General features: G+C 41.9%; 1 protein-coding gene across 1 annotated transcript in view; it reads left to right on the top strand.

Annotated features, from left to right (window-relative positions):
* Positions 1 to 8,070: 8,070 nt before the first annotated feature.
* alox12 (arachidonate 12-lipoxygenase) overlaps positions 8,071 to 12,935 on the top strand; it is a gene marked incomplete at its 3' end in the record, with an annotated part of 121,759 nt that continues 116,894 nt past the window's right edge. Inside the window, 2 exon segments of the mRNA XM_036134515.1 lie at positions 8,071 to 8,595; positions 10,136 to 10,282. Of these exon segments, the coding sequence (XP_035990408.1) occupies positions 10,136 to 10,282 (147 nt within the window).

Raw genomic sequence — 12,935 nt, 5'->3', positions numbered from 1 at the left:
TGTAGGCCTACATTATCTCTCGGCCCACTAATAAGCCAAATGCAGGGTTTCCCGCAGCGCTGTCTTGGCGAGGCGGGCAAACTCACGCTACCACCTCGCCAACATTCCAAAAAAAATAAAAAAACGAACTCGATATGCTTGCATGTTTATTTGACGTTAACACACATTTTTTTGTTTCTGCTTTCGCGCGTGCATATACTGAATGGCAGAGAAAAAACACATGGATATGCCCCACCCCCCCTCGCTCCGCACAAAACTTGTCGTCGTCTCCCCCCAGCTCCGCCAGTCGGCCCGCGCAAAACGTGTCGTCGTCCCCCCCCCCCCCAAACTCACCGCCTCGCCTAAGCAAATTACTGCGGGAAACACTGAAATGCCAACCAGCGTCCCCATGTGGGTTACAATAGTTTAAATACTTACAACTTCAATAACTAATATATACAAATTTCAAGTTTAAATTTGGCCTTTGCTTTTCATGAGCACAAACAGCAGCGGCTGCTCAACAATACGGATTTTTTCTTTGAGAATACAAATTCACAACAGTCGTCTGACGTCACGGTTTCCAAGGCTGGTTAATCGAGCACAGAGTGCGAAGATAGGAGCCGCGCATGCGCAATATACAAGTACGGACTCACGGTCTCAAGTCCGGTCTTGGCAAGAACACAGGAAGATCGGACTTGACGAGACCGCGAGCACGCAGCACGTATCTCTGTGTATTGGAACAGAAGTATACTCGTGTACTCGTGACGTCATCACACGTACAGTTCTTTAGCATTTCTTTTAAAAAATTACAAAACTGTGAGTATAAAACCAACAATAGTGGGAATTTCTTTGTTGGGAGTTGTACTGGTTGAAGTTGTAGAGGCGATTAAATCTTTTTAAAAATCAGCACTTTGTAGAAACAAAATGAGCAGTATGAGCAATATTGCTGTTGCTTTGGTCGTTGGTCAGCTTTACCACCAGGCTGAAGAGGAGGTGGTGCAATTAAGAAGGCAAATCCGAGCAAGGAGAAGATTGATGCGACAGTAGAGGCTCAGAAGGCAGGCTTTGCTAGCCTATCTGTGCCAACTGGTAGACATTTTAAAATTGACAGCCTATTTTCTATTTTTATCTTAAAAAAAACATTGAGGATGATGTTAAACATGTGATCATGTTGAAATTGTGACTATTTCTCTATAAATAATAAAAATCAAAACACAATTTTAATATATTAGAAACAGTATGGCAGTAGGGTTAAGCTACTTTGTTGGACCTACTGATCTTCACAGCATTGATCATTAAGAAAGGAAAAAACAAATTTCTATGTCTGCCCACTTACTGTAATTAATCTATAAATTATGTGCAGTTAGTTCAGTTCATTCTTTCAGTGAAATGGTAAAAATACCAGAGAAGGGAAGTAATTTGTTACATTTACTATACTTGACTAGTTTTACAACACTACACATTTTACCTTTCCTTTCTTGAAAACTATATTAATCTGCATGTTAACCAGGTTCAGTATTATGGTGTGAAAAGGTGAGAATTGAAAAAACAATTATGGTAACATTTGGCATTATTTATTTATAGGAAGAAACAGAAACAAAATATGTGAGGATAAACACCTCTGTGCCAATCCTCCAAATATTTTTAAGTAAAGGGGACCTGAAATCAGCCTTCAGGCCAAACAGGGCCACCATCGTCCTATAGGGATGCATCGCTTCCTTATAGGAAGCGGTGCATCCTATAGGGAAACAGCTTGCCAGTAAGATCTCTTACCTTCTTGTCCTTAAATAGAGCCAACAATGACACACAATTGATACATAGATTATATTAATTGGATAGAAGATTAAAACATATCAGCATATTACCTAAATTACAAGTTTATTTTATATTTGGTACAGGTCAAGTGGAGGCATGCTACAACAGGAACCACTGCAAGGTGAGAAACATCACTGAGCGTGCCTTTGGTGGTTGGGCAATATAGTTACTTAATGGAGATAACATTTTTCAGTTCAAATTTTTTTTTATCTTACTTGTAATATTCTGGGGCCCGTTCTTCGTACCTTGCTTAAAACATCCGAGATCAAATGAGACATCCAAGATGATTTCATCCGGCTAATCATGATCCGGCTAATTGGGTTCTTCGAACACACCTGTTGTTTATGATTAGTATCGCTGGATTTAGTTATCTGAGATAACTGCGCGTTCATGCGTTTGTTTAAAAGGGGAAATGTATCGATAGTAGAAACAATGATCAGCAACGCTGCTATTGGCTGTTCAGCATGGCCAAAGAACGCCCACAGTTTTTCTCCCAAGCAGAAAACGAGCTTTTAATGGAAGGTTATGCCGAGTCATTAATTAAAACACCTCAAAATCTGTTAAAGCCAGGAGAGAGGGCTGGCAAAAAGTAGCAGGCAAATGAATGCCTAAATATTGTCCATGGTAGATGTTTCTATCACTGTGACTTTCTACAGTATGAATTTTTGCATTTTAATAATTTCATATTTACTTTGTTCTTTTATATCAGAGCCTCCACAGGACCCATTAGAATATGGGGAAAAGTAAAAGTGAAATACAAGAATGTTCTACAAAATGGTAGCCTTTAATTATTATACTTTATTTAAAAAAGGCACTTGTTATGTCAAGAGATCCAAATTTCGGAGTCATTCCTTAGACACTAGAAGTAAAGGACACGTGCAAACTGGGAATTTTAACAAAAAAAATTCTTTATCTATAAAAAATGAAGCTCTTCCTTTTCCATGTCATACACAGTTTACACAGTAAAACTGTATTGCTCCGTGTCTAGATAATCCATCCATAGTTTTTTCTAATCCAATATACGGCTCGACAGGAAGCAAGCCTTTCAAAGTAAAACTAAACTTCACAATAAAATGGCCTGAACAAATCTTCTTACTGAATATGATAAAATAAAAAGCAAACCATCATACAAATAACTTAAATATTTTCTATTTATGGCTCTAACACCACTTTTTCCTCTTTAAAAGCCACTGTTAAATGACGCGTTTGTCTGTTTATAACAGCCAAGAAAAATCTCTCTACAATTACACTGTTGCGCTGCGCTAAATGATCCTGTCTATTGCGCAATATGCGATTAATTCGAAAAACTCTGCAAATAATTCTTGCACCTTCCGCAACAGGTTGCAGTCGTAAAAATGGACATGCTACGACAGACTTCCCTATCTCCTTAGCTTATACAGCTTCGATTTAATCCTGTTTACATGAAATAAGCCTGCTCGATAGCAGGTTTAAGCTGGCGCACATGTTGCTATGACAGCAAGTCCAGGATGAGTTTCGAAGAACCGAACAATCCAAGATCATGCCAAATTGTCAACAATCAAATCCAGCTAACTGAGTTAGCGACATACGAAGAATGGGCCCCTGTTCTGGTTCATGTTATTATTTTGGTTAAACTAACTTTCTGCCTTAGGGTTTATTATTGTTTCTAGTTTTGTATTGTGTTGGATTCAGGTTTAGCCTGTTTTCGGTTTTAGTTATCTGGTCTCTATTAGTTCTGATTTCAACTCTGTGTTTTGTTCAGTCTTAGGTTTTATTCTCCGGTTCCTGTCAGCTCCTCTCCATTGTTTCCACCTGCTCTTAATAAATTAGTTTGACTCACCTGTTCGTCCGTTTATTTAAACCTCCCTCAGTCCTCTGCTACCTGTCGGTTTGTCACCTGTTCATCCATCCTGTCCTGGTAAGAGCTCCCAGCACCTTGGTCCTGTCAGGTAACCTGTTCTGTCTGTTTCTGCCCAGTTCTGTTCACCTGTTTACTTGTCAAGTTGGTTGCCTGGATGTCTGCCTTACCATCTGTTTGGATCATGTCTGTTTGCCCGTCTGATTCCCTCTCCTCACCTTGCCTCCAATAAACACCGTTAAAAGCATTGACACCGTGTCTGGCTGAATACCGGGTTCATCTCCACTCCAATCTCTACAGTACAAACCAACCGGATAATGAACCTGTCGCCTACACGCTATCTCCGCTCAGGAGCAGCAATGCTTAATGAGACCGGTTTTGTCGCCAGCATGCCAGCTCACGCCGATCACTCACCCAAGCCTCTAGTCTGTCTTCCCCAGTGCGTTTCTATCCAGACCCGAACTTGTTTATGGAGGTCGACGCAGAGGTGGTGCGGGAGATCCGCCTCGACCTTTTCCCGGAGTCGGCTCTGTTCCCCGCTCTAAACGAGGAGCAGAATCAGCATCCCGGTCTAGCCCGTCTTCCCGCTGTCCGACGAGCCGGTCCAGGCATTGTCGGCCACTGAGCCTCAGTCTCAGCCCACGTCCTCCGCTGCTTCTTCTCCCACTTCCTGCCCGGTGGACCGGAGCCCTTCGCCTTCCAGGGCTGAGTTGCTTACAGCTCCCCCTGGTGGCGTCCAAGAAGCTGATGATGTGGTCCTAGAAATAAAATAAGGACTTTTGCCGCCATCATTAAGAGCCTCAGGGAAGCCCTTGCAACCCATCCCTCATCTGCTCTGGAGAGAAAATGAAAGGACATAGAGGGCCATTATAGGACAGCCATTATAGGACGGCCAGTGATGGACGCGGCGACCCAGGAGGGTCCGTTGCAGGTCCTTGACGCGGCGACCCAGGAGGGTTCGCCGTCAGCCAGTGATCCTGTGACCCAGGTGGGTTCACCACCCGCCTGCGACGTTGCAACCCAGGAGGGTCTGCAGCCGGCCCGTGACGCTGCGACCCAGGAGGGTTTAATGTTGGTCCGAGACACTTGGACCCAGGAGGGTCCGCCTCTAGTATGTGACGTGGGGACCCAGGAGGGTCCGCCGCTGACCTGTGACGTAGGGACCCAGGAAGGTCCTCCGCCGGCCTGCGACACTGGTGTTCAGTCGACTTTCTCTCCAGTTCTCTTGGTTTCTGGTTGGGATCCTGGAAGCCGAGTGACCCGCCAAGACAGGAGGAGGCAGATGCCTCATCGGGACAACAAGCGTTGGGGTCCTCGACAAATCGGCTGGTTCTCTAGGCCTTGTGGAGGAGCCAAGCAGCAGAGGCCCCCTGGAGACTCTAAAGCCTCCGGGTTTTGCCCCCACTCACTCTGAGTGACAGCCAACTCTCCGAGTGTTTATATTGGCTGACACTACCAGACACACTCCAGAGACTGATATTGAGGCTTTTTGTTTCCCAAGGTTTGGCACCCTCATTAGTGAGTAGCCCGGCGCCCTCTGCGACCTGTAGGCCGACGCCCTCTGTAGGATCTAGTCATCTAGTCAGGAGCCTCCAGAGGCCATTAGCCAGGGGCCCCCTGTAACCTGTAGCCAGGGGCCACCTGTACCCTGTAGCCAGGAGCCACCTGTACCCTGTAGCCAGGATCCAATAAACACTGTTAAAAACATTTACGCCGTGTCTGGCTGAATACCGGGTTCATCTCCACTCCAATCTTTACATTACTATTGTGCCCACCTAATTTACAGTCTTATATCTACTGAAAAACACTTTCCAAAATGGCAACCACAGCAGAATTGGATGGTACCCTCTAATCCACCAACCGGGACTCCTGGCGTCTTTTTATAATGCTAACAACCAAATGAATATATATTTAAAGTTTTGATAATTTTAACGTTAAACTATGAAATGGTAAATATAAACTATATCAATGTGCACAAAAGCACACATTTAAACAGTAAATAAAAACAGAATAATAAAAACGAATTTAGCATTAAAGCAATGCAGCTCCAATTATTTTATGACAAGATATGTGAAAAAAAAGGTGTTCAGTTAGTGGACAGACCATAAGGCAAAAATGTGACAAAACACACGTCAGAATTGGAGCAAATAATTACGTTATTAATTGCCAATACAACCAAAACTGCTTTACATTATCTCACAATATAATTTCATTGTTAGCTTCTGTCAGGGTTCTCTGTGTTTGCCTGCTCTAACTCTGCTCCTCAGGTGTGTCTAGTTGGGTGTGGAGGCGTAGTCCACACCTGCAGCTCGTTGGAGGCGGCTTCCTCTGGCTTCTTAAGCAGAGCACTGAGACATGGAAGATGCCAGAGCCTTAAACCAGTCGTGGTATGACGTGGCCTCTGACCAAGCGCCTGGAAATCTGCTCGTGAGTTTTTCTACACTCAACTTATGACTAACTTTAATTCTCCTGTTTTTGTCATAGTTTTTTGGTGCTGGTAAGCACTCACCTGCCTTGACGCTCCGTTCGAAGAATCACCTCCAGAATCACTAGTCTCAGATTTTGCTCTGGTGCTCCCCCTCTTGCTCCCTGAAAGTTACCCAGCCAGGCTTGATGTCCCCCTCCCGGATTCTGGTGGTCCCGCTTTAACTCTTGTTGTTCCATCTGTCACTCGACCCAGTGGAGGCTTGCTCCGGATCACTCGTCAGCCGCTGCTGCTGCCCTCCAGCCACTAGCCACCTACTCTATAAAGAGCAGGCTAACAGGGATCCCTCGGCACTCACTCGTTCCCGGTTAGGTCCGCCCGACTAATGGTAAGCAGAGCACGTTCTGACAATTACTGGATTCTAGCCGTCGATCTAACAACTCCGTTCTCTTGCAGTCTCCTCCACTCCGACGTTCAGACCTCGCTGCTGCAGTCATTATTTCATCCTTGTTATTTGCACATTTCCTATTAAACTGTTTAAAGCTATCTGTTGTCGCCTGTTCGTATCTGCATGTGGGCAAGACATCTGAAAACCATGACAGCTTCGTGTATAAGTATTTTTATACAGACTAGCATAACTTTTACAGCTGCTTGCTTAACCTTTTATCTCCTACTGTTCTTCAATTTGCATTGGTTTGTTATTTTAACTTTCAACTTTATGTTCTCAGAACAGACCAGGTGTACATACTATGAACATGCCAAAACTGGGAGTTGGTACCACAGGAGAGGAGCCTGATAACTAAAATTCTACTTTTAGAGACTCTCGAAACCACCAGTAGATCTGCAGTCTGAGAGTGAAGTGGTCTGTTAGGACCATTGGGGGTAATCAAATCTTTGATATATGATGGAGCTTGATTATTAAGGGCTTTATATATGAGAAGGATAATTTTAAATTCTATTCTTGATTTAACAGGAAACCAATGAAGGGAAGCTAAAACTGGAGAAGTATGATCCCTCTTGTTGGTTTTTCATCAGAACTCTTGCTGCAGCATTTAGGATCAGCTGAAGACTTTGAACTGCATTTTGTGGAGTTCCTGATAGTAAAGAACTACAATAACCCAGCCTTGAAGTAACAAATGCATGGACTAGTTTTTCAGCACCCCCCCCCCCCCCCTTGGACAGAATATTGATAATTTTGGCAATATTCTGGAGGTGAAGAAAAAGAAACCCTGGGAGCCTGTTTAATATGGGAATAAGATATGATTTGATTGAATTTGACTTTGTAAAGTGTCTTGAGATAACATGTGTTGCAAATTGGCTCTATATACATAACATTGAACTATTATTAGTTCAATGTTATGTATATATGTTATTAGTTTTGCCATCTGGGTCTAGATTTTTTTTCAATGTTTATTTCTTTACATTCACCTTTTATAGTTTATTCTTGTGTTCATTTTTACTTGGAGTCTTGTTCTGATATTCTCAATTAGATTTTGTCAGTGCTTCTGTTAAGTTATAGTCATTGTTCTGTTCCCAGTCTCAGCCTGCCACCAAAATAGCTGTTTTCAACCATCCATTCTCGTCGGCTTATCCAGGGTTGGGTCTATCTAGGGTTGGGTAGCAGCTTCAGTAGGGAGGCCCAGATGTCCCTCTCCCCAGCCACTTGGGCCAGCTCCTCTGGCAGAATCTCAAGGTTTTTCCCAGGCCAGCCGAGAAACATATCTCTCCACCGTGTCCTGGGTCTCCCTCAGGGTCTCCTCCCGGTGGCACGTGCCCGGAACACCTAACCAGGGAGGCGTCCAGGAGGCATCCTAACCCGCCCGAACCTGATCCACCTCAACTGACTCCTTGAGTTGGAGGTGCAGAGGCTCTATTCTGAGTCCTCTCCGGATGACTGAGCTCCTCACCCTATCTCTAAGGGACAGCCCAGACACACTACGAAGAAAACTAATTTCGGCCACTTGTATCCGGGATCTCGTTCTTTCGGTCATCACCCAAAGCTCATGACCATAGATGAGGGTAGGAACGTAGATCCACCAGTAAATTGAGAGCTTTGCCTTTTGGCCCTTAACTATTTAAAGTTAAAAGGGTTACCTCAGTTTTATTGGCGTGCTTTTAAATCATGCACCCTGTTTAAGTTAAAGAACAAATGTATAACGCAGCACTGGCTTTTACAGGACCCTTTAATCCTAAATGGTGTTATTTAGGTTAGATATGTGCTGGATCAGGGTAAGACCATAGAAAGGGTTGAAACATGAATGGAAATGAATGTCTGTATGTGTGCTGAAGAGTGAGGTGTGTTTTCACAAAGGGCTTGTTTGTCTCTCTCACAGCAGTATAGAAAAAATTTTCATGAAATTTGGGCTTTGGGTGTGACAACTGGCTGCAGGGTAACTCAGTAGTTGAAGCTGGCTGAAACTTCCTGTTCAAACTGTTCAGGAGACAGAAGGGAGACGAAGCAGAACTCAGAGTTGAGCGGACAAAACCAGTGGGCAGTCAGCCGACAATCCGGGTGAGAGGAAATCAGCTGGAAAACGAGGTCAGAAAATTAACACTCAGTTCTGGGTGCAAAACTTAACTAAGGTTGGTGGTTTGGTGTTTGATTATTTTTCCTTCCTACTAAGTAAGAGTAATAGCATTTGAAAGACTATGCTTTAGATGAGGGCTAATTCTCATTGACTACATCCTAAATTTTAAATACAAATGCTGATTTTATTCCAAAATCAAAGAGGTTGACAGGGAAACAGATCAAATAATAATAAAAAAAAAAAAACTTGTATTCTACCCAGAATTTAGAACTAGCCTGAGAAACATGTGAGAGTTACAGGACAAACTCCTTAACTCCTGTGCCACTGTCTTCCCAGTAACATGAAAACCAGGGTATGACATCTGCTCCCATTACATGCAATGATATCTTGGCTTCAGGAAAACAAATAGTCTCATCTGGTCTACCACACAAAGCATCTCTTTTTTTATCTGCTCCTTTGCATAAATATGGTTTAGACATTTGCTTAGATATGATATTCAAATCTCACCCTTCATTCAAATTCACATCTACACTGGGAAAGATGGGGTTGAAGCATGATTTTAATGCATGCTGGTTGGAAAATGTCCCGTTGCATAATGTATGTTTTCTTTAGAATTTCAACATGTGCTCTACCTATGTGAACATGCAGTACCGTCAATCCTGTTGTAAGTAGAGGTTATGGCACTACAGGGTTTGGGTCACATCTGCAGTTGATGAAGCAGGAAGAGAGTTGATTGGAAAATATTTTCCATTAAGCCTAAAAATAATTTTTAATAGAACAATGTGCTGACTTTTTCACTAGTGTCTACAGTTAAAAGATTATATTGACCTAAGGCTAAAATAAAAACAAGACACTTTTTAACTAGCAGCATAACTGAAATAATGCATATTAAGTTCTTCAATGTGGGGAGAATGGCTTTTTGCTCCTTTTTATTTTAGGAGAACCTCAGTCCTCTTTCAGTCTTCTCAATGTGGGCTGAAGAAGAGGCTCATATGTTCACCATAAATCTTATACTGGAATGGCTCCTAATTGTTCTCAGCACTTTAAAATTCCAGAGAAATAGGACCAATATAAACACTGCCACAAACATAGTCTCTACATGAGCAGTGTGGACGAGTCTGATTGGAAATAATGGGCAGTCCCCAAATAGGGATATTTCATACAGTGCAGTTCATCTGACACCTTTGAAATCTGTCTCTTACTAATAACAGGAAAAAGAACTCTCTAATGCTGTCTTAGCTGAATATTATTTTGATTCCTCTTGCATGAGGAATAACAGATTACTGTTTTCAAATCTTTATTACATGCACTAGCGTAACAACTAAATGCATTCAAAATCGGCAAAAGTAATTTTTCACCGTCATTTAATATGGAGAGAATTAATAGTGATATTGTAGTAAATAGTTTCAATTTATTCACAACTGTTAATAAAACTATTCGTAAACTCATGTGTGAATCAGGCATCCAGTTATCAATAGAACAACATATTGAGATATCTCTTCTTTGCCTTTCAGTTAAACAGTTGCATGTCCTCTGTATCTACATTTTTAGATGGAAGTCTACACGGTCACAGTAGCCACTGGGACATCAGAGTATTCAGGCACCAACAACTACATATTTGTGACCTTGATAGGAGAGAAAGGAGAGAGTGAACGCACCCTGCTGGACAACCCTGGACTAGACTTCTGTCGAGGAGCAGTAAGTGTGTGAAAATTAATGGGGGCAGGCTGTCTCATCTATAGGCCACTCCATCTTTCCATTTTCTTTGTAACCTTGATACACTGTTATTGATACAGAAATATACCTTTTCAGTTAGTTATGAATTATCCTGGCGATTATAGAGAGACATTGTTTTCCTTTATATTCAATGACTTTGGTAAGAGGAATATAGTTTCACATTGACCACAGTTCCTCTTCAGCCTAATCAAGTACTTTGGTTCCAGTAGGGTTAGCAAAGAAAACAACGTTGTCTTGAATGTCATTATCTTCTATTCTGCTGTACAATATCATCCATCTGTATACAGAAAATTGATCTTTGTCCCAAAAGCAACACTAAAGTATATGATCAAGTATAGATTCAGCTATATTACATTTATATGTTAGTGATTCCTTGGACACAAGAGTTATGAGTTCTTCATGCAGCCATTTGCTAAAAAAGTTGTCTCAACCTGACAAAAATACACATGGTAGCAAATTTATATATAAAAAAAAACATTTTGAGCCGAAATACATCTGCACAAATATGCTCGCTGTGCGAGCGTAAATCCATTCAGCATGAACATAAATAAGTTTTGTGTGAAAGATTTCTTTGCTTGGACTCTTGGGCAGAATTTCTCTGCTCACGTGAGCAGAGTTTCTCTGCTTTCATGCGAGCAGCTGTCTTGCACCCAGATCTTTTTGACAGTAGGTGGGTGAATCTAGTTGGCTGTCAGAAGAGAAACAACAACAACCAACTACATTGTAGACCAGGAGGAGGTAAGTTACATACATCATACAAAGCATAATATTCTGTGCATATTGGATGTAACACAGTTTATAATTTCCTTAGCTCCACATTCTGTTAAAATGTAACTTACCTTACAGTGCTGCTGCTATGTACTGGTACATGTAGTTGTAAACTTGTCATTTGTCTTGTTTATGTCAGCAAAACAGGCACAGCTATATCATGCTCATAGGCAGGTGGTTGCCTTGTAAAAGAGTGCTCTGCAATTAAGCTAAATCATCTTCACACAACCGCAAGAATGCGGTAAACACTGTGTAAGAATATTGTGTCATACCATTAGGATTTAGATTTTGAATGGCTGCAGTGTTACAATTAAAACCAAAACATAATATCAACATTACCACTGATTAACAGACACATTTACAAACCATATTTTTGCGTAATGTGACTCTAAAGGTCATACAGAACCTTTTTTTTTTTTTTTTTTTTTTTGAGGGAACCCATTTTCTAACATTTAGCGAACCGACAATCCCTGCATAGGTGACACAAGTTATGGATGTTTCATGTTACATTTATACTGTTCATTAGGGATGAGTTTTATAAGGACTGCAAATTTCTTAACTTATACTGCTATCTGGTGTAGTGGGGCCTATAAGGTTAAGCTAAGTCTCGAGAAACATGTCATGTTATTAAAATAAATAACATGACCAATGAATTAGAACACTGTTTGTGGTGATGGGCCTGGGGCTAATCACCATCATGTTTATTATCAGGCAGCACTCCCTATCTGTTCTCTGTTGCCTACGTACCCACACAGAGGCTTGAAAAAGAGAGCGGCCTGCAGCATCGGGTATGCGGTTGTCCAGCCACGTCTCCACAAAGATCACTACTGAGCCTGCCTGACCTTGTTTAGTCTTAAATCTGCCCGTGTACCGTACCTGGATCTGTTTCCCGACTCTGCATTTAGATTCTGTTTTGGACTTTCCTGCACTTCTGATCACCTGTTTTTGTTTTACTAAGGACTGTTGATCTACTACGAGCTCTGTTTTGTCCTGCCTATTATTCTGTTTGCCTGCAATCCCCTTCCCTATCCTCAATAAATCCTCTTAAATTGTAACATTGGTCTGGTTTGAAATCTGGGTCCATCCGTTCTGTTCATAACACGCAGCAGTTAGTGTCAAGCAAGTAATGGGCAGAGGCTGGAATCGGCAAACAGACAGATATTTGGGGCAGGCAAAGTTTGTGGTTGCTAGAAACAGGTAGTCCAGGTTATGTCCAGAAAACAGAAGGCAGTGTAGCTGTCTGACAAGGGCTACGCAAGGCAGGGAAATCCATAACTAGTCCATGCATTCGTTACTTCAAGGCTGGACTATTGTAATTCTTTACTATCAGGAAGTCCACAAAATGCAGTTTAAAGTCTTCAGCTGATCCAAAAAAGAGTTCTGATGAAAATCAACAAGAGGGATCATATTTCTCCAATTTTAGCTTCCCTTCTTTGGCTTCCTGTTAAATCAAGAATAGAATTTACAATTCTCCTTCTCGTGTATAAAGCCCTTAATAATCAAGCTCCATCTTATATCAAAGATTTGATTGGCCCCAATGATCCTAACAGAGCACTTCGCTCTCAGACTGTAGGTCTGCTGGTGGTTCCTAAAGTCTCTAAAAGTAGAATGGGAGGCAGATCCTTTAGCTATCAGGCTCCTCTCTTGTGGAACCAACTCCCAGTTTTGGTCGGTGAGGCAGACACCTTGTCTACTTTTAAGACTAATCTCAAAACTTTCCTTTTTGACAAAGCTTATAGTTAGAGTGGCACATGTTGCCCTGAGCTACCTCTATAGTTATGCTGCTATATGCTTAGGCTGCTGGAGGACATCAGGGTCTATTTTTCTCACTCTACTGAGTTCTACT

The sequence above is a fragment of the Fundulus heteroclitus genome, unplaced genomic scaffold, assembly GCF_011125445.2.
Source record: "Fundulus heteroclitus isolate FHET01 unplaced genomic scaffold, MU-UCD_Fhet_4.1 scaffold_84, whole genome shotgun sequence".
NCBI lineage: Eukaryota > Metazoa > Chordata > Actinopteri > Cyprinodontiformes > Fundulidae > Fundulus > Fundulus heteroclitus.
This window is presented reverse-complemented; position numbering and strand designations above follow the sequence as displayed.